This window comes from Coenobita brevimanus, chromosome 50, assembly GCF_032717465.1.
Source record: "Coenobita brevimanus isolate Jiangsu-jjx chromosome 50, ASM3271746v2, whole genome shotgun sequence".
NCBI lineage: Eukaryota > Metazoa > Arthropoda > Malacostraca > Decapoda > Coenobitidae > Coenobita > Coenobita brevimanus.
Window position 1 is genome coordinate 45946223 of NC_137003.1, and position 23798 is coordinate 45970020.

At 41.7% G+C, this 23798-nt stretch overlaps 1 protein-coding gene across 1 annotated transcript in view; it reads right to left on the reverse strand.

The window, feature by feature from the left end:
- srl (PGC-1 family member spargel) overlaps positions 1–23798 on the reverse strand; it is an 81167-nt gene that overhangs the window by 38763 nt on the left and 18606 nt on the right. The window contains exons 4-9 of the mRNA XM_080272323.1: positions 22318–22398; positions 21346–21502; positions 20760–20818; positions 6950–7103; positions 5361–5630; positions 4413–4549 (exon numbers count right to left, since the gene is read on the reverse strand). Coding sequence (XP_080128449.1) covers positions 4413–4549; positions 5361–5630; positions 6950–7103; positions 20760–20818; positions 21346–21502; positions 22318–22398 — 858 coding nt within the window. The remainder of the gene's footprint in view (positions 1–4412; positions 4550–5360; positions 5631–6949; positions 7104–20759; positions 20819–21345; positions 21503–22317; positions 22399–23798) is intronic.

Here is a 23798-nt window from a genome sequence, read left to right on the forward strand (position 1 = left end):
CCTGCTTCTGTAGGGATAGGCCGGTCCTCCATGGCTGATGATGATATATATATACATATATATATATATGTATGTATTATATACAGGTATGGCCCACTATACGATACCCCATAGCATTGTAAAAAAAAAAATAACACCCTTCCCCACCTATCGATAGCCAGTCCCTGGTTATCAACTGTTTTTTTCCCATGGTTTCTTTTTTAACCAATATTGATATTTTAGACATATTTTGTGTTTAGGTCCATTTATAAACTCTTTTTAGACTTAAATTAATGTGTTTTGGTCATAAGTGGGGTCTATCTATCTATCTATCTACTGCCAAACACCATACTCCCGTAAGGGGTGGCCATTTGACTTGAGTTATTTGTTTTATGGGGAGGGGCACTAACCCTCCACCAACCCACTTGTTGACACATAGGAAGCATGTAAGGTTTGCTCATATGGTTACCACCCAGCACTGTAAATGGTTTCTTGGCTTACAGAAAACCATTTGGCTTGTCACTCAATGTAAAGCCACCTGTAAAGGAAAGAAGAGCAATAAGAAGTGACAGGAAAGATGGGAGAATGGGAAGAGAGGAAGGCAGGCACAGAAAAAGAATGATAAGGGCTAAGGAAGAAATAGGCAGCCCTACATCAAGTGAGCGGATGATGGTCACCACCACTTACCACTGTGGGGGTAGGGGGGTTTCAAGAATACTCCCCCAGTATCCCTGCTTGTCGTATGAGGCGACTAAAAGGGTTGGTGGTGGGTTAGTGCCCCACCCCGTAAAACGAACTAACTAAAAAAGCGAACAAAGCGCCTCGGACACGGACGGACCATACGTCGACGACTAAGGAACAGACGAAGGACATTCTTAAGGTGGGAACGTGGAATGTGAGAGGAGTGAATGATGAAGTGAAAGAGAGAGAGATTGTTCAGGTGCTTGAGGATGCAAAAGTGGATATATGTGGACTGACTGAAACTAAATGGAAGGTGAAAGGGTAAGAGAATGGGAATATGGTTTAGGTATATGTGCGGGAGTCAATGAAAATGAGAGGGCAAGAGAGGGAGTATGTCTGATGATATGCAAGAAGTGGAAGGAGAATATAAGAGAGTATGGAACAGTGGGTGCAAGGATTGTATGCGTGAGGATGAAAGTAGGTATACAAGCATGGGCGATTGTATGTGTGTATGCCCCGACAGAGGATCGAGTGGCAAGAGTGAAAGATGAGTTTTGGGCGAGTGTAGAAGCGTGTATGGACAAGTTTGAGAGAAGCGAGAGAGTGCTGTTGATTGAAGACATGAATGGCAAAGTTGAGAATGTACGAGTGGATGGAGTGGTTGGTCAGTGGGGTGTGCCAGCTGACGTAGATGGGAATGGAAGTGCTTTGGTGGACATCTGTGCTTGTAAGGGGTTGGCAATAGCCAACACCTACTTTCGGCATAAGATGATCCACCGGTATACATGGAGAGTAATGAGGAGGATGGATGGTGAACTTGTTGAACGAAAGGCAATGATAGACTATGTGTGTGTGGATGAGCGAATGAGAAGACAAGTGTTGGATGCAAGAGTGTGGAGAGGGTGGGGGAATGGAGTCTTGGACCATCACTTAGTGATGGCCAAGGTAGAGCTGCAAAGAAAGTGGTTGAGGAGACGAAGGGGAAGACATGAGGAAGCAACTCCTGTGAGAAGAGTGGAGAAATTGCAAGATAGTGAGAAAATGACAGAGTATAAGAGCATAGTGGAAGAAAGACTGGGAAGGTATGAGCTAGAGCAGATGGAAGGGGTGGAAAACGTATGTAAGATATTCACGGAAGAGATAGGCGCAGCGTGTGAGGCAGTTTGTGGAGTGAGGAGGAGATGCAAGGGTGTGCAGGGGACAGCATGGTGGAATGATGAGGTGAAACGAGCTGTGCAATAAAAGAAGAAGGCATATAGTGAATGGTTAGCGAGTAGAGGTAGGGGAGAAGATGAGAGAGAGAAGAGAGAGGTATATGTGAGCAGGAGAAGGGAGGTTAAGAGACTGGTGATGGAGAGTAAAAAGAAAGTGGATGAGGAGCTTGGGAGGAATCTGAGTATGAAATAGAGGGAGAGTAAGAAATTGTTTTGGAAGGAGGTAAAGAAAGTAAGGAAGTGTGAAAGGGGAAATAGTAGGGGAGTGAAAGATAGGAATAACAGATTGTTGGTGGAGAAGAGAGAGAAAATGAGGAGATGGAAGGAGCACTTTGAGGATTTGTTGAATGTGGAGAGTGAGAGCAGTGCAAGTATAAGTGGTTGGGGAATGGCTGGGAGAAGAAGAGATGAGAGGTGGGAGGAAGAGATCAGTAGGGCGGAAGTAGTGGAAGCGATGAAGAATATTAAGTTGGGAAAGGCCCCAGGAATTGATGGAGTGTGTGGTGAAATGCTTAGATATGGGGGTGAGATTGTTGTGGAGTGGATATGGAAGTTGTGTAGATTGGCTTGGGAAGAGGGAAGGGTTCCAGAGGACTGGAAATCAGGTATAATTGTTCCTTTATACAAAGGAAAAGGAGAGAGAGAAGTATGTGGTAACCATAGGGGTATTTGCCTACTTAGTGTGACTGGTAAAATATATGGTAGAATACTCATTGATAGGGTTAGGCATATGACAGAGGAGCTAGTTGGAGAAGAACAAGGGGGATTTAGGAAGGGAAAAGGGTGTGTAGATCAGATATTTGTTCTAAGATGTGTAGTGGAGAAGTATCTAGAGAAGGGAAGGAAAGTGTATGCTGCCTTCATGGACTTGGAGAAAGCTTATGACAGAATAGATAGGCAAGGTATGTGGAAGGTATTAAGAATATATGGAGTGGAGGGGAAATTGTTGAATGCTGTGAAGAGTATGTACGAGAGAGCTAGGGTTACGGTGCGAGTGGATGGTGAGCTGAGTGAGTTCTTTGATCTCAATGTGGGACTGAAACAGGGTTGTGTGATGTCTCCATGGCTGTTTAATATATACATGGATGGGGTTGTAAAGGAGGTGCAGGGTAGGGCAGTGGATGTGGGGGTGGCTCTAATGAATGACGGTGAGATTTGGAATCTTCCGGTGTTGCTGTTTGCTGATGATACAGTACTTTTGAGTGAAGATGAATGGGAGTTGCAAGGTTTGGTGAATGAATTTGGGACAGTGTGTAGGAGGAGGAATCTGAGAGTTAATGTAAACAAAAGTAAAGTTATGGTGTTTGAGAGGAATGAAGTCACAGAGTGTGCAGTGAGGTTGGATGGTGAGGATATGGAGAATGTGAGTGCATTCAAGTACTTGGGTAGTGTGATGAGTAAGGATGGAACTTTGGGGGATGAAGTGCGTGAAAGGGTACAGCAGGGAAGGAAGGTTGTTGGTACACTGAAAGCAGTGATGAGAAATAGGGAGGTGAGTATGGAAGTTAAGAAGTCACTGCATGACAGTATTGTGATCCCTACCCTGACGTATGGAAGCGAGGCATGGACCTTGCAAGAGGGGAACAAGTCAAGAGTGAGAGCAGTGGAAATGAGTTACTTGAGAGGAGCATGTGGAGTGACGTGGAGGGACAGGTTGACGAATAAAGAAGTGAAGGAACGATGTGGGGTGGATGTGGATGTGGTTGAGAAGATTAGGAGAAATACACTGAGGTGGTTTGGACATGTGAAGAGAATGGAGAATGAAAGACTGACTAAGAGGGTGTATGTAGGTGAGGTGGAGGGAGGGAGAGGGAGAGGCAGACCGAGGATGAGATGAAGGGATGGAGTTAAGAGGTATATGAGGGAGGGGGGGGGTGAGTTGGGGGGAGGGTAGTCAAATGGTGGGTGACAGAGCGACTTGGAGGCGTTTTGTCTGCGGCCACCCCTTGCGGGATTAGGGCATCGGGCTATAGATAGATAGATACATAGATTTTTGGGTTTAGGTTCACTTATAAACTGTTTTTAGACTTAACGTGTTTTAGTCATAAGTGGGGTGAACACAGTTATTTTTGGGTACAGTTTACTAGGACTGTTTTTTTTCCAAACTCATTTTTGATGATTTTCAGATATCATTTTTGGATTTAGGTGATTTAAAAACTGCTTAGTTGAGCTAGGTTTAAAGCTCTTAAGGGGTTTAGGCAAACCATAAACTTGTTTTTGGACTCATCTAAGTGGGCTTTGGCCCTGGTTGGGGTGGATCCCAAGGCTCTCCAATGCATCCCTGTACTTTCTATAACGTCCCCAATTAACGATACCATGGCTCGATGACGGGTTTTCCCAAACACATCCCAATGTCATAACAAGGATGGCCTGTGTATATTATTCTTCCAATAATTTTCAAAGTTTGATAAGCCATTAAAAAAATAATAGGACATATCCTGTACCTTTATAACAAACTACTATATACACGTTCCGTAATGATGGACACAATTATTGTATACTGCATGAAACTTCATCAGTTTCAAAAAATAATGTTACCTGCTGCTTTGTCTGGTTTGATGGTGGTCTGCTTCCCTTTGATCGCTGTGCAGATGTCTCTTGCTTTTTCACCACTCTCCCTTTGTGAACAGCCAAGGGTTCTGACAGCATCTGTGTGCTCTTACGTTTGTTCGAGGCTGAAAATAATGGAAAGGGTTGAGGCTCATGTAAACAGACAAGACCAAGTTTATAAGTTACTGAAGAGATGGAATTCATATGTTTATTGGAAATATGCTGCAAAACTTCAATATCTAGAGTTGTATCATATAAGTGGAGAAATGCAGTACTTTTGCCTTTAAACCAAGATTGCAGCACATCATGGTATAAGTCTGCTGAGTGTTGCAAGAAAGGCATATCATGCCTTCCCTTCTCAAAAGAGTTCGAAGAGTTGGGCTTCAGGAATGACTGGTGATAATGGTTTCTTTCATTCATTCATCTAATCCTGCATTGCCCCATGAGGAGCATAGGGGCACAGGGCTAGGCATGTTGGTCCTGACATTTAAGATGAGAGTAACCAGCCTCACTCATCCCTGGGTGACATTACGTGAGCAACAAACCCCTATCACCCCTTAGATGTAAACCTGCCCAGGCTCAATCCGACTGGAGTGCCTTATTTACCCACTAAACCACCAGGCACCATAATTTGGTTATGTGGTTACCATCCAACATAGTAAGTGGTTCCCTGGTGTACAGGGAACCATTTGTCTTGTCACTCAGTGTAGAGTCACCCACAGACAGAAAAATGAGGAAAGAATGAAGGCAAGAAAGACAGAAGAAGGAAGAAAGGGCAGTCATACAAGAGCAGCACTACATCAAGTGCATGGATGGCAGGCGCCCCCACATACCACTACACCATCATCACCCTCATCCATACTTCCCTTTCCCACCCTAGGGCAGGGTGAGGAGTAGCAACGTCCAGATATTAAAAAACTTCAGGCTTCAACTAACCTTTAATCTTTTCAATGAAATCTTTGGGAAGAGCATCCTTGATATTTTGGCTGGTAGGAAGGGTGTGAGTAGAGCGGACTAGAGATGAGGAACGGTGAGTACTGGTAGAGGATGTGACAGACACCCCCGACTCTACTTTTTCATTAACAGGTTTAGCCTTCTCATTTCTCTTAAAATTCTTCTGCTGTGAAATGTTGCCATCTGACTTATTGACCGCTTCAGTGGCTTCAAACTGAGCTAGTAGGCTATCCACATCGCCAGCTTCTAGCACTGAAATAAATACCAGTACCATATAAAACATATTACTCAGATCTTACCCAAAAATAAAAACTAGATGGCTCTAAAACACAATTGACAAAATATAAATATCCATCCATCTATCATCTAATTCTGAGTTGCCCCACGAGGAGCATAGGAGCCCGGGGCTGGGCAAGTTGGTCCTGACACAAGGATGAGAGTGACGCCTCACTCAACCCTGAGTGGCATCATGGATATAAACCTATGCAGGCTCAATCCGACTGGAGTGCCTTAATTACCCATTAAACCACCAGGCGCCATAATTTGGTTATATGGTTACCGCCCAGCATGGTAAATGGTTTCCTGGGTTACGGGAATCCATTTGGCTTGTCACTTAATGTAGAGACCGTAAGGTAGCTCTACACTGAGTAAGTGTATGATGGGTGCCCCAACCTACCATCAATATAATGAGAAATTAATAAAATTACCTACAAGTGTAAAAACAAACTAAATTGCTAGTAACATACAGGGTTAGACTATAATGATTATCACCATCCTGAAAACTTGATTAATGATGTAATCACTTCCCATTATTCCTTTAATACATTTTCTTCATCACTGTGCTCATTCTTAGAGGTAAGACCCAGAAATGATAACACACAGTCCATGCTATTCAACTGCCATTTATATTCCATGTTCAGCAGTCTGTTGGTTTTCTCTCCAAGCATTTTTTTTCAGCACTTTTAACAACCACCATGACCTACATCATTTTACAAACACTGTTCACCAAATATGTTTCAGTTGCTAAACAAAACACCTCATCCTTTTCATTCACTTTGTTCTGGCTATCCATAAGACAAGTCATGTCACCTTGTTCTATATGCCTCCCTTCTGGCTCCATGTTTACATATTAGGCTGGTGCTTCCTTGCTGCCACCCTTTTTCCAGGCCCTGAACAACATTATTGGATATGGGTGCATCTCCTCATGTTAAGTCACTCCTTAAGGGTATCTGCAATCAAGATGGTTCATTCTAGTGTAGCCCCAAAGTGTACTTCACATCAGCAAAGCTCCATATGGACCCGCATCTATCTAGCTGTTCTGCATTTGCCTTGTTCACCACATCACCTACTGCACCATTCTAACACCTTGATATATTAAGCCTAAATGGTGCCACTGCTCTGCCAGACTTTGCCACTGATGATATAAAGCCTCTCTCTCTCTGGTCCCTCACATAACAAACACTGTTCTATGCAGTCTCTTCTATCTTCTAATGGCTAATGATTTATTAAAATAATTTTGCTTACTATACTTTTCAGAAAAAGAAATGAGAGAAAAGACAAAAAATGCATACCTGGTGTCTTTTCTGGAACAGTCTCAACATCAATATATGGTACAAGTGAGCCTTCCTCATTAACAACTGCCAGGATGACAGAGCCAGCTGGGAGATTTACCTCTCCTTCGCTTCCTTCCTCTTCTTTCTTGCTGCCTTCCTTCTCAATATCCACCTGAAGTATAAAAAACTAATTGATTTATCTATGCATCACATTACCATAGTATTACTGTACATAGTGTGCTGTGCTCTCTCTCTCTCTCTCTCTCTCTCTACACACACACATATATATATATATATTATATAAAAGTATTTAGAGTTGCATGGAGACAGACAGACAAGAGGAAGCAAAAATGCACTGTGGTACTAAAATGGATGACTGAAAGCATTTTACGAGAACACTCTTGAGATGTTTTGGACGTATGGAGGGGATGAAAACTGAGACAGTCCGACTCTAGGAGAGTGCATGTGAGCGAGGTGAAGGAGGGGAGGAAGAGGGAGAGGCAGAGACCCAAGATGAGATGGAGGGATGGAGTGTGGAGATGTATGAGTTGGAGGGAGAGGGCAACCATGAGACAGGGGATAGAATGACATGGAAGCGATCTGTTTGTCGCTACCCTTTACGTGATCAAAGCACCTGGCGACAGATACCATGAACAGAAATACAGCACCTTATAAATGGCGACACTTGATAAATCAGGAATATCTTATCATCCTGACCTTCTTCTGCTGAAGAATAGGGTGAAGCTGAATAAACAAACAGGGGAAGAGAAACTACAAAAGTGGAAGAACAATCAGCATCATGCCTGATGAAATGGGCTAGAGATGTATCGATATCTGCATCTGCATCCTTTTTAAAATCCTCATTTGTATCAGCATCCACATTTCTGATAAATATAAACATCTGCAGCCACATCTGCAGTTTATAAAACATCCGCATCTGTATCCGCATCCTTACCACAGACAAAGAGGATGTGGTGGATACAGAAAATGAAGACTGAAAAACAATATCTGGCAGTGCTTCTTATTCTGTCTTAAAGTGCAAAATTATTTAGCATAATTATGTTAAAGTTAGCTTACTTCTCCAAAAAATCATTGGTTTAACATAAAATTTAGTACAGTCAAATTGTTCACATTACCAGAGAAATTTTGTCCATTAAAAACTCACAAACATGATTAATTATTATTATGATGGTTTTTGTCACAAGAACAGAGACACATCGGATACCCCCAACTGCATATGCAGAACATCGGTATAATATTTCAAATCCGTATCCGCATTTGTGACAAAATAAACATTCGCATTTGTGAATAAACATCCACATCCGTATTTGCAATTTAACCTACTGGGTGCTACAAGCATCTGAAAAGGACAGGTCAACAGTCTGCTACAAACCTCTCGGAAAGCTCTTAACGAATGTTAATGGAAAACAGCTGCACCAGAGCATGACTTAGCTCAGAGCTCTCAGCAGCCTTGGGGTTAATAAACAACCAGATCTGCAGATCTCTGAATTCAGACATCCGTCCATTAGTCCCTAGAGAGGTGGTGAAGTGGGCAATGAGAAAGCTTGGCTTGGAGGAGTGGCTGGTTAGGGTGGTTATGGCCATGTATGTGGGTGCTCACACCCAGGTGAGAGTGAATGGAGATTTGAGTGATGAGTTTTCCGTGAATGTTGGTGTGCATCAGGGGTCAGTCTTGAGTCCCATGTTGTTTATCATGGTACTTGAAGCCCTTTCACGTGACTTTAGAAACGGACTCCCGTGGGAGTTGTTGTATGCTGATGATTTGGTGTTGATTGCAGAGAATGAAAGGGAGGCGGAGGAAAGGTTTAGGAAGTGGAGAGATGGTATGGGGCAAAAGGGTTTAAGGGTAAATGCAGATAAAACAAAAGTGATGATATCTAGGGTTGGTGGCGGTACTGTCAAAGACGAGGGAGAGTGGCCATGTGCAGTTTGCCACAAGGGCGTGGGAAGTAATTCCATCTTGTGCGGTGTGTGTGATAAATGGGTGCATAAGAGATGTAGTGGTATCAGAGGTAGACTGCGAGATAATGCTGATTTTATGTGTACGGCGTGCCGGGGTGAGCAGGTGGAGATCGTCAGACGTGAAAGAATTGAACTTGCTGGTGAATCTCTTGAGTGTGTGGAAGAGTTTTGTTATTTAGGAGACATGTTGTGTGCTGGAGGTGGGGCTGCAGCTAGCTCTGTGGCTAGGGTGAGAAGTGGTTGGAAGAAGTTCAGGGAGCTCTTGCCTCTCCTGACATTGAGGGGGCTCTCCCTACGTGCTAAGGGGTCTTTGTATGCAGCGTGTGTTAGGAGTGTAATGCTGTATGGCAGTGAGACCTGGGCAGTGAAGGAGGAAGACATTCGCCGGCTCAGACGTACAGAAATGACAATGATTAGGTGGATGTGCAGTGCGTCCCTGCGTCCAAGGCCTGGAGGGGCTGGGTTTACAATGGAAGAGTTGAGAGGTAGGATGGGACTGGAGTGTATTGGTGTTGTGATGAGGAGAGGTAGATTGAGGTGGTTTGGACATGTGGAGAGGATGGGGGATGATAGTTGGGTGAGGAAGGTGAGAAGTGTTAATATTGGGGGTGGGGTTATGAGGAGTAGACCGAGAAAGACATGGGACGAGGTCATTAAGTGTGACCTTAGGGTTAAGGGACTGAACAGGGAGGCTGCAATGGATCGTGCAGCATGGAGAGCCGCCATTAGGTGACCAAGGCCGACACATGCAAGCATGTTGGAGCCTTTAAAAACGAAAACGAAGAGTCAATAACATCATTCAAGTACCTAGAACCCTGACTCCACCTCAGAAGTCTAACTATCTGCACAGTTTTTTTTTTATTACAGATTCCTTATAGACAATTTTACATACACCAGTCACATAGAATAAAATGAGTAAAAGGCAAGAAGCCCACCAATTTATAACTTTACAGTTTACACTCCCTCTTCTGTCTTTCCTTCATTCTTTCCACTTCCTTCAGCCTGTGGGTGACTCTACACTGAGTTTCCTGTGTACCAGGAAACCATTTACTACGCTGGGTGGTAACCACATAACCAAATTTTGGAGCCTGGTGGTTTAGTGGGTAATTATTGCGCTCCAATCGGATTGAGCCGGTGAAGGTTTATATCCAAGGGATGGTTGGGGTTGATTGCTCATGAAATGCCACTCAGGAACGAGAGAGGCTGGTCACTCTCATCTTAAATGTCGGGACCAACTGCCTAGCCCCAGGCTCCTACTCTCCTCATGGGGCAATGTAGGACTGGATGGATGGATGGATGGATGGATGGATGGATATATATATATATACATGGAGCCTCTGTGGTACAGCGGTAGAGTGTGCGTCTCGTACATGGGTGAACCAGGGTTCGCGCCCCGCCAGGGTAATAAATTTTGGGAGTGTTCATCCGGCCACATACTGCATTGGCAGACACAAGGGGTGCCATGGTTGAACCAGTGTCGCTTACTACAAAGTATGCTTGCACCCAGTCGGCTTGTGCAGGCCGATTACACTTGATTCACAGACTACACACACATCCAAAGCCACTCCAACACTACAATTACACTTACAAGCACTTCTCACCCTACATACAATCTCTACCTGACAGCCTAAGCCACTTGGTAGAGATTGGCTGTATCGTCCCGACTTCGGTCGGGATAGGCCGGTCCTGCAGTGGATACTCAAACGGCTGATGATGACAACGATGATGATATATACAGGGTGTAACGCGACGTATGATAAAAACTTATGCCAATGATCTATCATGAAATTTTGAGTATACAGCAAGCTCGCCCCCAACGCGGGGGTTTCGTTCCTAACGTGGCGCATTCGGCACGAAACCATGTAAGTTTTAACTACTCCTTATTTTGCTTCCTAGACTCCCTAAACATGGTATTTTGCTGTTATCTGCCATTGGTAATCAATATGAAGCACTTTAAGTGGTTAGAATGATTTATTTAATGTTATAACTTACAAATACAGTACTGCACAGCAAAACTTCAACATACAAATACCGTCGTAAACACAAGGCAACATTCCGATGCCGAAACCAGTCGGCATCGGAATGTTGCCTCGTGTTTACATATTTGTATATCGAAGTTTTGCTCTGCAGTACTGTATTTGTAAGTTATAACATTAAATAAACCTTATAACCACTTAAAGTGCTTCATATTGATTACCAATACCAGATAACAGCAAAATACCACGTTTAGGGAGTCTAGGAAGCAAAATGGTTTCTGGACTATTAGTTGTCAAGCCAGTTTGCCGTCACAACAATAACAAGGCAACATAGACTTTGATGGATCCCCCTGAAATATAGTTATTAAAGTATTGATTAATTAACAACAAGTATATTTATAGAAGTATTGATTAATTAATAATAAGTATATTTATAAAAGTATTGATTAATTAATATGTATATTTATATAATGACGGGGAATCATCCAGGGTGTGAATTGTCCTGACGGGGAATTGACATGATGGCGAATTGTTTTGGAACCCACCAATCGTGTGTCATCTATAACTGGTTACAAGGCTTTATTTAATGCTTTAACTTTCTTTAAGTGCTTTAACTTACAAGCGCATACCAGAATAGCAAATATTTAACTTACAAATACAGTACTGTGGAAAAGCAGTACAGCAAATATTTAACAAACAAATAAAAAAGGTAATATTCTGACGCCTATCAGAAAACTGGTTATAAAACTTTATTTCTTGTTTGAACGTTATTTAATAATACTTTAACTTGCACATAAACTTACCAGAACAGTACTGTAAATAATTAACTTACAAATACAGCACTGAGGAAAAGCAGTACAGCGAATCACATCACGTGATCAAAACAAACCGTGCGTGATGAGCTGATGTTCGAGGATTTGGCCTTTCAAAGGCCTCTCTTGCGTAAATATATAGTTTTCGTAATGGTTCTTTAATCTTACGTTGTCTTATACATATCCCAGCACTAACCGCGTATAATCGCGAGCGTGTTCGGCAAGAACGTGTTCGGTGCGAGTTTACTGTATTTTATTATAAAACATATACTCTCTGTGACCCCAGTTCAATATCCAGTATTCGGCTGTTTAATTGTAAACTTTCATGGCTGGCATGTGCCATTGGGTGAGAGCTTCGCAGGGCGACGAGAGACGAGTATTATTAGCTTATACTGTACTGTACATAAAAATCCCATATCCTATCAGTACAAACGAGTTTTAAGAAGAAACTTTACATAGTCTATTGATTCTTTAACATCGTCATGCATTCCTGCAAGTCTTTTGCACAAATCGACTGTAAATTAAGGATTAAATTCAAATTTTATGGCTTGCGAGACAGCAGGGAGGGAGGAGAGGGGCTAGTGTGTTGTTGCCAGTTATGTAATCTTTAGTTTGTAGGCTATTGCTACCAGCATTATCATAAAACCCACAGTTCATTCAATGGAAAAACGTTATTGCAAAGGGAGATTAGCCTCACTTTAAGTCAGGAAGAATATTATTTTAAAAAAATTTTCCGCTGCAAGTAAATGCGGCGCAATTGGGTATCTCCACCTGCATTCCTCTCTGCAGCACTGGCATTACCATTGCAGAATCCATAAAAATAGACGATATCTGCATATTCTTCATTGCTGTACATACGTGGGATGCTGTTTCATGAACAAGTGAAGCTGAACCCAGTGAACAGCTGAACGCGGAGAACAGTATTTGAAATGTGTGCCTCGCCTGCAAATTTTCCCGTTCAAATGACAGTGGACTCAGGGTTGCCAAGACCATATAATCAATTTTGCTAGTTTAGTCCTGAAAACTTGCTAGAATGTTGCTTGATAGGAAACACTGCAAAACATCGCTAGAAAAAAAGATTAAATCTCTAGAATATCACATAAAACTGGCAAAAATATCCAGAATGTAGCTAGATAACATGTTGCCAGATGTTAAATAGTGCCACTAGGTAGAAGTAAAAAATAGGTCTAGCTGCATAGTCGTTACATTGGCAATCCTGTGTCACTGTTCTCACGACAACATCATATGAAAGAAATGGTGCCACGTTTACTTGCAGCAGAAAAATTGTAATGGATAATAATAATACTCCTGACTTAAAAGGATGCTAGTCACTCATTACAATAATGTTTTTCCACTGAATGAGCTGCGGGTGTTATGATAATGCTGGTAGCAATATCCTACAAATTAAAGATTACATAACTGGCAACAACACACCAGCCCCTCTCCTCCCTCCCTGCTCTCTCGCAAGCCATAAAACTTGAATTTAATCCTTAATTTACAGTCGATTTGTGCAAAAAAAAATTGCAGGAATGCATGACGATGTTAAAGAATCAATAGACTATGTAAAGTTTCTTCTTAAAACTCGTTTGTACTGATAGGATATGGGATTTTTATGTACCATACAGTATAAGCTAATAATACTCGTCTCCCGTCATCGCCCTGCGAAGCTCTCACCCAATGGAACATGCCAGCCACGAAACTTTACAATTAAACAGCCGAATGCTGGGTATTGAACTGGGGTCGCAGAGACTATATGTTATAGAATAAAATATACTCAAAATTGCATGATAGATCGTTGGCATAAGTTTTTGTCATACGTCGCATTACACCCTGTATATATATATATATATATAATATCATCATCATCAGTCGTTTGAGTATCCACTGCAGGACCGGCCTATCCCGACCGAAGTTGGGACGATACAGCCAATGTACCTCTACCAAATGGCTTAGGCTGTCTGGTAGAGATTGTACGTAGGGAAAGAAGTGCTTGTAAGTGAAATTGTAGTGTTGGAGTGGCTTTGGATGTGTGTGTAGTCTGTGAACCAAGTGTAATTGGCCCACGCAAGCCGACTGGGTGCAAGCATACTTTACAGTAAGCGACACTGGTTCAACCACAGCACCCCTTGTGTCCGCCAATGCAGTAAGTGGCCAGGTGAACACTCCCAAAGTTTCTTACCCTGGCGGGGCGCGAACCCTGGCCCACCCGTGTACGAAACGCACATTCTACCACTGTACCACAGAGGCTCCATATCATATTATATATATATATATATATATATATAAATATATATATATATATATACATATATATATATTGTAAATACGGTAATCCCCCCACTATCCGATGTAACAGAGCCAAAGGCATGTCCGGAAAGTGGGCCTCTGACTGCTGGACTAGTACTTAAGGACCCTAACCCAGCCTAACTTTGAAAGCCACCTAAATAACTCCCTAACGGACATGCATAGCACTTATTTAAACCTATTTAAGACCCTACTCACACCAATAATGGACATAAAGCATGAAATAAATGAAATGGAACCATAGAATGAGGAATTAGAAGTGAGTATGGAAAATACTTAGGCCTTGCAGTGTACAGGGTACTGTACTTACAGCACGTCTGTGGCTACCTCCTCTAACTCTCTAAGGCTCTGGTAGTTGTGAAAATGCTCTTGAAGCATGTACAGTAATCCAGTGTTGTGCTACACTTAATTCTTTGCACTGTGAGTTATAACTGTTTAACACTGCACATTCTTCTTAATTGAACCATGCCAGTTTCAACCGCCACTTTGCACTCGACACTCACTCCACACTTAATCCTTTGCACTCTAAATTCTAATTTCTTAACACTACACAACACTGTAAATTCCCATGTAGTCTAGTGGCAAGGTATTGTGGTTTATTCACTGTTTATTCACAAAAAACGAGCATGTGTGGCATCGATTGCGATGGACTTCTTCCCTGAACGAAGGTTAGGCAGTAACTGGGAACAGGGTTGCCAGATCTGAACTCGGCCACATTACCAAACTCCTCAATTTTCATTACCATTTTTAACTTTTCATCACCAAATTCTTAAAGGAAGCATTTATTCTTCACTAAATATATATATAAGTGGAAATACATGTAATCACTCTTCTTATAATTAACAGCATGTTGATTATTTTCACACAATGTAGGCTAGCAGATTAATCAGAGAGAGCAGACAATCCACTATCTCCAACCTGTGTATCCTCATACATGTGAAAAATCCGTTTGGTAATGCATTACTGTATTCTGATTCATTACCAAACGAAATTTTCATTACCAAATTGTCCCACATTTGGTAATGAAAAATACCAAATGGCAACCCTGACAAGGGAGGGTAGGGGGGAAGAAGGAAGGGGTGAAGGGTCCATGGTGTAACAGATGTTCAGCACCACGTGGCAATTTCAAATTACTGTTCGGGTGGGGGAAAAATCGGATTTGGGGGAGATTTTTTCTTTTTTGGGCCACTTTTGGGTTCCGAAGGTCCAGGTCCACAATGTCCCGTAAGTGGGGTGTCCGGAAAGGTGGCGTCCGGAAAGTACAGGGATTACTGTGTGTGTGTGTGTATATACATATATAATATATATAAATATATATACTGAAGATAGATAGATTGATAGATAGATAGATATAGATATAGATAGATATATTGTATGTATATATATATATATATATATATATATATATATATATATATATATGTAAGAAGGCATGGATGAGTGAAACTGTCCCCGCAGAGTGGAAAAAGGCTGCGTTCGTACCCCTGTACAAAAATAAAAGTTAACAAAGTGAGTGCAAGAATTATTGTGGCATAAGCTTACTAAGTGTGGCAGGGAAGGTATATGGAAGAATTATTATAGAGAAAGTTAGAGAGATATCAGAAGTCCTAGTGAGTGATGAACAGGGTGGCTTTAAGAGTGGCAGAGGATGTGGACCAAATATTTGCAGAGACAGATAGTAGAGAAGGCTTATGAGAAGGACCACTAGGTGTTCATGGCATTCATGGATCTGGAAAAAGCATATGACAAAGTGGACAGAGAAGGATTGTGGAAAGTTTTGCTTACGTACGGTGTAAAGGGCAAGCTGCTAGGTGCCGTCAAGAGTTTTTATGATGGTAGTGAAGCATGTGTCAGGGTTAATGGGCATCGTGAATGGTTCACGATCAGTGTGGGTGTGCGACAAGGTTGTGTGATGTTCCCATGGTTGTTCAATGTATATATGGATGGGGTGATGAGAGAAGTGAAAACACGAGTAACGGAGAGAGGGATGGCATTGGTAATGAATGGTGATAGATGGAATATCTCATTTGTATGCTGATGATGCAGTACTGCTTGCAAGTACAAGACAAGAACTTGGCAGGCTGGTGCAGAGTTTTGCTGATGTCTATAAGCGTCGTTCCATGAGAGTAAATATAGAAAAGAGTAAAGTGATGGTTACTGAGAGAGAAGGTGACTCCCACTGCAATGTAACAGTGAATGGAGACAGACTTGAATTGGTGAGAGTTCAAATACTTGGGTACAGTGATAGAAAAGAGAGGAAAATGTGCAAGAGAAGTTGAATGTAGAGTGACACAAGGAAGAAAAGTAGCTGGTGCAATGAAGGCCCTGATAAGAAACAGAGGCTTGAGTGTTGCAGCTGAACGAGGCTTACACGAGGGAGTGTTAGTGCCAACTTTAACATATGGATGTGAGACTATGGTGTGGCATGAAAATGAAAAGTCAAGAGTAACAGCAGTGGAGATGGGACTGCTGAGGAATGTATGTGGAGTACAGAGGGTGGATAGGATATGAAATAATGTGATTCGTGAAAGATGCGGAGTGAGGAAGTCAGTGGACACCAGAATTGAAGAGAGTGTACTGAGATGGTATGGTCATGTGGAGAGAATGGATAACAATAGTGTGGTGAAGAAGGTATATCTGAGCGAATTCGAAGAAGGGAGGAAGTGAGGTAGGCCAAAAAGAAGGTGGAGAGATATGGTGACTAAATGTGTGTGAAAGAGAGGTTTGGAAGTCAATGAGGCTAGGGAACTGACACGAGATCGAGCTGGCTGGACGAATTTTGTGAGGAGAAGTGCATGATCAGTGATTTTTGGCACCCCTTTTTAACGTGGCAGCGTCTGGATTGACTCTGTCAGATACGATTATGTGAAGCTACTGAACGTGGTGAATGTTTTTGGCGTATCCGATAGAGCCAGGATTCCGGGGGTTTGAATGATGAGTGAATGGAAGTGTGGCCCATTGGACTGGGCAATTTTGGGCTGTCTGGACATTGCTACTCCTCACCCTGCCCTTGGGTGGGAAAGGAGGTTCGGATGATGATGATGATGATACATACATACATACATATACATATATATATATATATATATATATATATATATATATATATATATATACACACTTGACCCTCAATTTGGTGGACCCCTATTTCCCGGATTTCGGATTTCATGGACACAGGCTGAGGCTGGGCAGTATTATCAAATCCCAGACAAATGCCCGTACATGTCCAGGATTCTCACAAAAGTCCAGCCATTATTCTCTCAAATAAAACTATAAGCAGTCTGCTGCACAACACGGTATAATTTCAGCAAGGTTTTGACTCAATGAAGGCCATCTGTAACACACACAAGAAGATATTTTCATACATGAAACACATCTTGGCCACAACCTGTTTCACACCACCAGTTCCTAACTCGTGGCAATATCCCATTTGCCTTTTACCTTTCTCAAATGCCACGATAAATAGTTTATTGCATAACACAGTAAAATTAAAGAAAGGCTTGGATGCAATAAGATTCATAAATAATTAAAAGAATATATTTTCTTACAGACAAAGTCAATGGGATCCACTCCTACTCACTTAGCTCACCCAACTCGGTGCTACTAAATACTGAATCGGCACTTTTCACAGGAAAATATTTTAATTTTTTTTGCCACAGTGACTCATACACACCTAATTATCTGAAATCCACTAAAAAAAAAAAAAAATTGTACTTAATTATAACTTATTCTTAAGAATTAGGTTTCAGAGCTAAAATACGCCAATGTTAGTAGATATTTCCCCTTTAGATCATCAGCTCACCCTACTCAATGCGACTAAGCACAGAATTGGAACTTTTCACAGGAAAATATAATTTCTTTCGCCACAGTGACGGACCCAGGTTCGAATCCTGGCTGGGGCAGGGAACAGTTTAAGGATTTGAATTTCATTACATCAGGCTTTACTGATCTACCAGAAGACCCGCTGACATGTCGTAAAAATACCCCCGCTAATACCAATACACCAGTCCTGTATGAGACAGCCCTAGCATGTATTCAATATGGACGGTGGGTGTTAGCGCCGAAGTGGTGACATGTAGAGGTGTATGGTATGTAGGAGGACTGCTGGGCCTTGATAGCAAGCTGTGAAGCCTATGCCCAGAGTCAGACACATTAAAAAAAAAAAAAAATACACACCTAATTATTTGAAATCCGCTAAAAAAAATGTGCTTATTATAACTTGATTTAAAAATTAGGTTTCAGAGCTAAAATGTGTCAATGTTAGGATATTTCTCCTTCAGATCATCAGCACGCCTTGACAGACTTCTATTTTGCATAAATATTTATTCTGAGTACAAAAAATGTTTCTGCATTGTAAACTGATATTTATACAAAAGTCCATCAAGGCGACTTGTTAGGCTGGATGCAAGACACTTCTGCTAACTAAGAAATTTTCACTCTGAATCTTGATTCTCTATTTAATAATTAAATAAAGCACAAATTTTTGACTGAATTTCAAATAATTAGGTGCAAACCTATATGGTGACAGAGATTAAAATATTTTCCAATTAAAATTGCCGATTCGATCCAAGATCAAGATCACATTCAATGGTTGAGTGTTGTATCTCGGTCAGCTGATCAGTGGTTGGCTCACCTCGTGGTTTCCCACTCCTTGTTGATTTTCCTCTTTTTCCTCAGCTTTCTGATCTTCTTCTATCATACCCTCCACATTCTCATCAACGACCATCTAAACAACCATTCTTAGGGTTGTAGCTGGCAAAATACTGCTATTGTGTCAGTGTTATTATTTTATGTATTGTGTATGTTAGTTATGCTGGTATAGGTAGCTTACATTCCAGAATGCTCTAGAATATCGGAATAATTGCCGGACAATATTGGGGAATTCAGACAAAGTATGGTAATAGTCCGGGGAATGGTATGTGGGGCCGGACTTTTGCAATTCCCGGACTGGTCTCCCCCCTCCCCTTTAGTCTGGGAAATCGAGGGTCGAGTGTGTATATATATCATCATCACCATCATTAGCCGTTGAGGTCCACTGCAGGACCGGCCTATCCCTACCGAAGCAGGGACGATACAGCCAATGTATCACTACCAAGTGGCTTAGGCTGTCTGGTAGAGACTGTATGTAGGGTGAGAAGTGCTTGAAAGTGTAATCACAGTGTTGTAGTGGCTTTGGATGTGTGTGCAGTCTGTGAACCAAATGTAATCGGCTCGCCTTAAGCCGACTGGGTGCAAGCATACCAGTATGCGACACTGGTTCAACCACAGCATCCCTTGTGTCCGCCAAAGTAGCAAGTGGCTCATACTCTACCACTGTACCACAGAGGCTATATATATATATATATATATATATATATATATATACTGTGTGCGTGTGTTTATATATATCTATATACTGTATATGTATATACATATATACTGTATACAAAACATTCAGAGATGTTTGGATACATTGAAAGTAAAAGACTGGGGTCACAGGCACACGGAAATATAACCTGAAGAAAACACTTCCAGTAACCAAGCTATCAGGAGGGAGCAACGTACTAGACTCTTGATTCTTCGTTTGTTCATTTTTTTAAGGCTCCAACATGCTTGTATGCGTCGGCCCTGGTCACCTAATGGCAACTCTCCATGCTGCTCGATCTCCAGCAGCTTCCCTATTTGGTCCCTTACCTCTGAGGTCACATTCAATAACCTCGTCCCACATCTTTTTTAGTCTATCTTTTGCAACCCTACCCCTAACATAACATTTCTCTTTTTCTGCACTTATTTATTATCCCCCATCCTCCCCACATGCACAAACCACCTCAAACTACCTCTCCTCATCTCAACACCAATATACTCCAGTCCCAACCTACCCCTCAACTCTTCCATCATAAGCCTAGCCCCCCCGGGCCTCACACTCAAGGACGCACAGCACATTCACCTAATCATTGTCATTTCTGTACGTCTGGGCCTGCGAATATCTTCTTCCTTTACTGCCCAAGTCTCACTACCATAAAGCATTACAGTCCTAACACATGCTGCACACAAGGATCCCTCAGCATGGGGGGAGAGCCCTCTCATCATCAGGAGAGGCATCAGGTCCCTGAACTTCTTCCAACCACTCCTCACTCTTGCCACAGAGCTAGCTCCAGCCCCACCTCCAGCACACTGCATGTCTCCCATATAACAAAACTCTTCCACACACTGAAGAGACTCACCAGAAAGTTCAATCCTTTCACACCTGACAATCTCCACCTGCTCTCCCCAACACACCATACACATGAAATCAGCATTATCTTACAGTCTACCTCTAATACCACTACATCTCTTATGCACCCACTTATCACAGACACTGGACACGATGGAACTGCTTCCCACACCTATTAAAAAAAACACATTTGGAAAGCCCATTCCTATGATCTGGAGGATTTTCAGATTTTTCTGCATTTTAGACTGAAACAGCAACACACCAATCTCTCCTGCAGTAACCCCGGTCTGTATAGCTGTGACACCTTTAGGCTTGTTGCTCAGTGCAGAGTCACATAAGGAAGCATACAGCACTAGCGGATGATGGTCACCACCAACTACCACTCATTCTTCCTGTAACCAATGTAAATGAACAAGGCATACAGTGGTAAGACAAACACATAAAAATACGTATTCTAACTCTCGACTTATCACTCAAAGACTGAGCAGTAGTACCGGTCCACACACCAAAAAAAAAAGAAAAAGCCTGTTTCTTCCCCTGATAGTTGCTAATATTCTCACCTTCTTAACTTCAGAAAAGATTTGCTTTGTGTCACCATCACAGCTGGCATCATCCACATCTGCCAAGAAGCAAAGAATCCTAATTATGTACAACATGACAAAAAGGATGAGTACTAGAAGGGCCCCCCAAAATTAGGTAAACGAAGAAATGTCCACAAACATTTTAATATCAAAATTCCACAACATTTCATAGGAATTAAGTTACCTACAGATATAAGGCATTTATGTAAGATAGTGCATGTATATTTCAAGCTTGTATCATGTTAGTTCAAGCTCTAATTTCATACCCTAACCCTTCTATTGTAATCTGCAGTAACTGGATGATGGATGGACAGATGGATTATTCTGAAAAAACTTTGTGAGTAATTGCAATTGTAACTAGATGTTTAACTTTAATTTCAAACAGTTGTTTTTTGAACCCACTGAAAAGTGCTTGGGTATTCCACAACAACATAGCTGCCTAGCACTGGCCAGAATAAGTTACATGTGAGTAGTACAGCAACAAATGTTACTTCTCCATATTCCAGTAAAATGTTTGCAATGGTCTATGTTGCAAAGAAAATAATTTCAGGCATAAAGCTCTCACCTTCCAATATCACATTCTCTGTCAGCAGGGATGTGGAAAGTTCTCTGGGTACCACTGCTTCATTGATGAATAAAGAACCATCAAATTCACCAGCAACCACCGTCGTAATGTTTTCCTCCTCTACTTCATCAAGAGGGAGCCCAAATTCTTCAACAGTCTGAAACATGCAAAAGCAGAATTACTAATACAAAGAAGTATGTAAGACAAAAACATCAGAAATGTTTCGGCTACCTCAGGAGAACTTTTGTTACATCAAAAATAAATAATAATGTCAATGAGTTAATGGCATTGGGAACTGTATTCATCTATGAAGACCTGCTGACATGATAAATTGCTTAACTCCATTTGATACATAATGTCTAACTTATCAGGTACCAGTAGCAATGTGCAAGGCTTATTTAACTAAGCAGCACAGTTGTTATTGTAAACTTAGGTGGAATCTCATTATCTCTATTCATTTGCATGAAGCCCGCATAACTCAGCCCTCCTCAACAAAGAAAGAAAAAAAAAAAAAAATTCCCCCCCCCCTACAATTTTTTTTTTAAAAAGTGACATCTTACTTTACTTCAAATAAAATAGATTTATCAAATCCAAACTGATTGCATATACGGTATATACCGTACAGTATATACAGGTGCCTCTCAATTTACAGAGTTTAAATTAAATGCTTTTGAAATAACAAGATGTAAAAATGCGTTTTTTTGTTTACAATGCAAATTTCTCGTTTAAAAAAAAAAAAAAAAAAAAAAAAAAAAACGATTAAAGGGGGGGGACACGATTAAAGGGGGGGGGGGGGGGGGGATCGAGACAATGGGACATTTTATCTTGCAACAACCAGAGGTCTCGCAATCTTCCCATGCTGGAGGATGAAAAATGCCACCAAACATGCATTTACTATTGCACCAGCTTCGAGTGAACATCACTGTGCAGCTTCACCAGCATTATACACCATTTTTCCGTTACCTAACTTACCTTCGTCTGCCCGCACGAGTCAGAGCGGGAGACAAATTTGGATGAGTTGTGATGTGGGGTGCCTGTGCCTCTCCTGTCTATCTGTACAGTGAGTGTATATATTCATGTGTAATTAAAGGTAAGGTATCCTTCATTCTTTCCACTTCCTTCAGCTTGTGGGTGACTCTACACTGAGGGACAAGCCAAATGGTTTCCTGTGCACCAGGAAACCATTTACTATGCTGGATGGCAACCATATAACCAAGTTTTGGCGCCTGGTGGTTTAGTGGGTAATTATTGCTCTCCAATCGGATTGAGCCGGTGAAGGTTTATATCCAAGGGGTGGTTGGGGTTGATTGCTCATGTAATGCCACTCAGGGATGAGTGAGGCTGGTCACTCTCATCTTAAATGTCGGGACCACCTGCCTAGCCCCAGGCTCCTAAGCTACTCATGGGGAAATGTAGGATTGGATGATGGATAGAATTATAGTAGAACTATTTACCATACAGTACTCTACAGTGTTAACAGAACCTAAATCCTTCAAGTAACATGTATTCTTATAGGAAAATTATGTTTAAATTACACAAAATTAAAATTACATGACTTCTAGAACACAATGCTCAGGTAAATCGAGAAGTACCTTTATCTATCTATCTACATCTATATATATACACAGTAATCTCTCAATTATCTGGACAGGCATTACCCAGAAGCTGTGATCTGGCTGTTCCAAACCATTATTCGTACATTTTTTCCCATTACTCGGACAAAATGCTTGTGTCCGTTTCTAAATTATGGTAGCGCAAAAAATTTCTGTCCGGACAGGTGAGAACAGCCCAGTAGAGCTGCAGTGTTGGGCTGGTTTGTTTACCCTATGTCCGTCAGACACCCCTGTTGCTCACTGTCATTTCATGTGCATCGTTTATGTAGTGAGCATCTCTTCCCAGACTGTTGTTGTGGAGGTGCACGTGGTAGCTTTTGTGGTAGTTCCCAGCCTGCTTCAGGCACTGCTATTCCTTGCACGCCTCTTCCTAGGGTGTGATGATGATGAAGATGGCCACTTCGCCAGGGAAAAGGAAAACGGTGATGCTGATTCTTTAGAAGCAGGAGTTCCTGGGTAAGACTGACGTGGGATGGTCAAATCGTGAGTGCTGACAATGATTTTATTCTAGCTTACTGTACTGTACCATGATTTCATTCTACCATGCTATTATTCAATTTCACCATGATTTTATTCCATTACACCATTACGTTTTGTGTGCCCACTGCATTTTTCTTGTGTAGCTAGCCATTTTTTTCATGTCACTGCAGGGGACGGTCCTGCAGTAGTGACTGCTAGTCTGTGGTTCATGGGTCTGTTTGACCATGGTACTTGCTTGGCTGTGGTTTATAGGTCTGCTTGACCAGACATAGTAGTATTAAACAACAGGAACACGCGCTGAATGATGTACTGTAACAGCCTTTTAAACTGGCTTTCAAAGTGAGGTTATGTACGAATGAG